Source organism: Nannospalax galili, unplaced genomic scaffold, assembly GCF_000622305.1.
Source record: "Nannospalax galili isolate Female #2095 unplaced genomic scaffold, S.galili_v1.0 C48879053, whole genome shotgun sequence".
Taxonomy (NCBI): domain Eukaryota; kingdom Metazoa; phylum Chordata; class Mammalia; order Rodentia; family Spalacidae; genus Nannospalax; species Nannospalax galili.
In genome coordinates, this window is record NW_008474678.1 from 1 (window position 1) to 1,293 (window position 1,293).

Consider the following 1,293-nt stretch of genomic DNA (forward strand, 5'->3'; position numbering starts at 1 on the left):
TTACAAGGCCGTGTGTCATGCTGCCAGGACCCGTTCTGTCCTGTCCGTGGGACTCGCCTGCTTCAAACAGCAGCCAGACAAGGTATGAGCTACCTTCACCCCAGGACTGTGGCCTGGGACAGACTAGTTGAGGTCCTGGAGAACATCGTGAGGGATGGACCCACTTTGTTTTTCAGGGTGAAAATTCCTACCTGACCCAGGTGTTCAATCTCACATTACTGTGCACAGAGGAGTATGTTATAGAACCAAAGTCTGTGCAGTTCCTGGTACAGCATGGCTTCAACTTCAACCGGCAGTATGCCCAGGGTATCCCCTACCATAAAGGGAATGATAAGGTAAGTCTCCAGGTTCCCTAGCCTTCAGTCTGTCCCTTCTGTGACTTCATTTCTTGCTCCCATAGGCTGGATGCCTGGGAGGAATTTTATTCTTTGTGAGTACGAGGAATCACGAGTGACAAGGCTAGGGAAATGAGACATTCAAGGGTGTTCATGTTGGGTTAAATAATGAGGGATTACTTTCCAGTTGGGATAAGTATGCTGCCAATAGGCTCGCTGGGCACTCTGTCCTTCTCACTGACCCCTTCCTTTCCACCTAGGGTGATGAGAGCCAGAGCCAATCTGTACGGACACTGTTCCTTGAGCTAATTTGGGCCCGTCAGCCCCTGGTGCTACATAATGGCCTTATAGACTTGGTGTTCCTGTATCAGAACTTCTACGCACACTTGCCTGAGAACCTGGGAACCTTCACTGCTGACCTGTGTGAGATGTTCCCAGCAGGCATTTATGACACCAAATATGCTGCAGAGTTTCATACCCGCTTCATAGCTTCCTACTTAGAATACGCTTTCCGGAAATGGTGAGGAAATGGTTGAGCTAAAGGGGTGAGACCTAGTATGAGCCTGTTTTGTTCTATTAAGATTATTTATTGAGTCCCTACCATATGCCAGGCACTGTTTTTAGGTGCTGAGGATTCAGCAGTGATCAAAACACAAAACCTATTGTCATGGAGTTTATATGCTAGTGGAACAATACCCTCTTGCACTGTTGCAGTGAGCGGGAAAATGGGAAGCAGCGGGCTACTGGCAGCCCACACCTTACCCTGGAGTTCTGCAGCTATCCGTCTAGCATGAAGGCCCATATCGACTACCGCTGCTGTATGTCCCCTGCTACCTACCGCTCTCATACCACCAGCATCTGTGACAACTTCTCGGTGAGAACGCTCACCCATTTTGGGGGATGGGAAGGTTCTGACATATGGAACCCCTTCTAAGCCTTTTTCCTACCTCCAGGCTTA

At 49.1% G+C, this 1,293-nt stretch overlaps 1 protein-coding gene across 1 annotated transcript; it reads left to right on the forward strand.

Moving 5' to 3' along the window:
- Positions 1-4: 4 nt before the first annotated feature.
- On the forward strand, positions 5-1,281 carry LOC103728392 (target of EGR1 protein 1; the record flags this gene model as incomplete). The annotated part of the gene is made up of 4 exons (XM_008826426.3): positions 5-82; positions 177-335; positions 596-855; positions 1,050-1,281. Coding segments are annotated over 4 exons (717 nt in total), but the record flags the coding sequence as incomplete, so codon positions are not given.
- Positions 1,282-1,293: the final 12 nt, after the last annotated feature.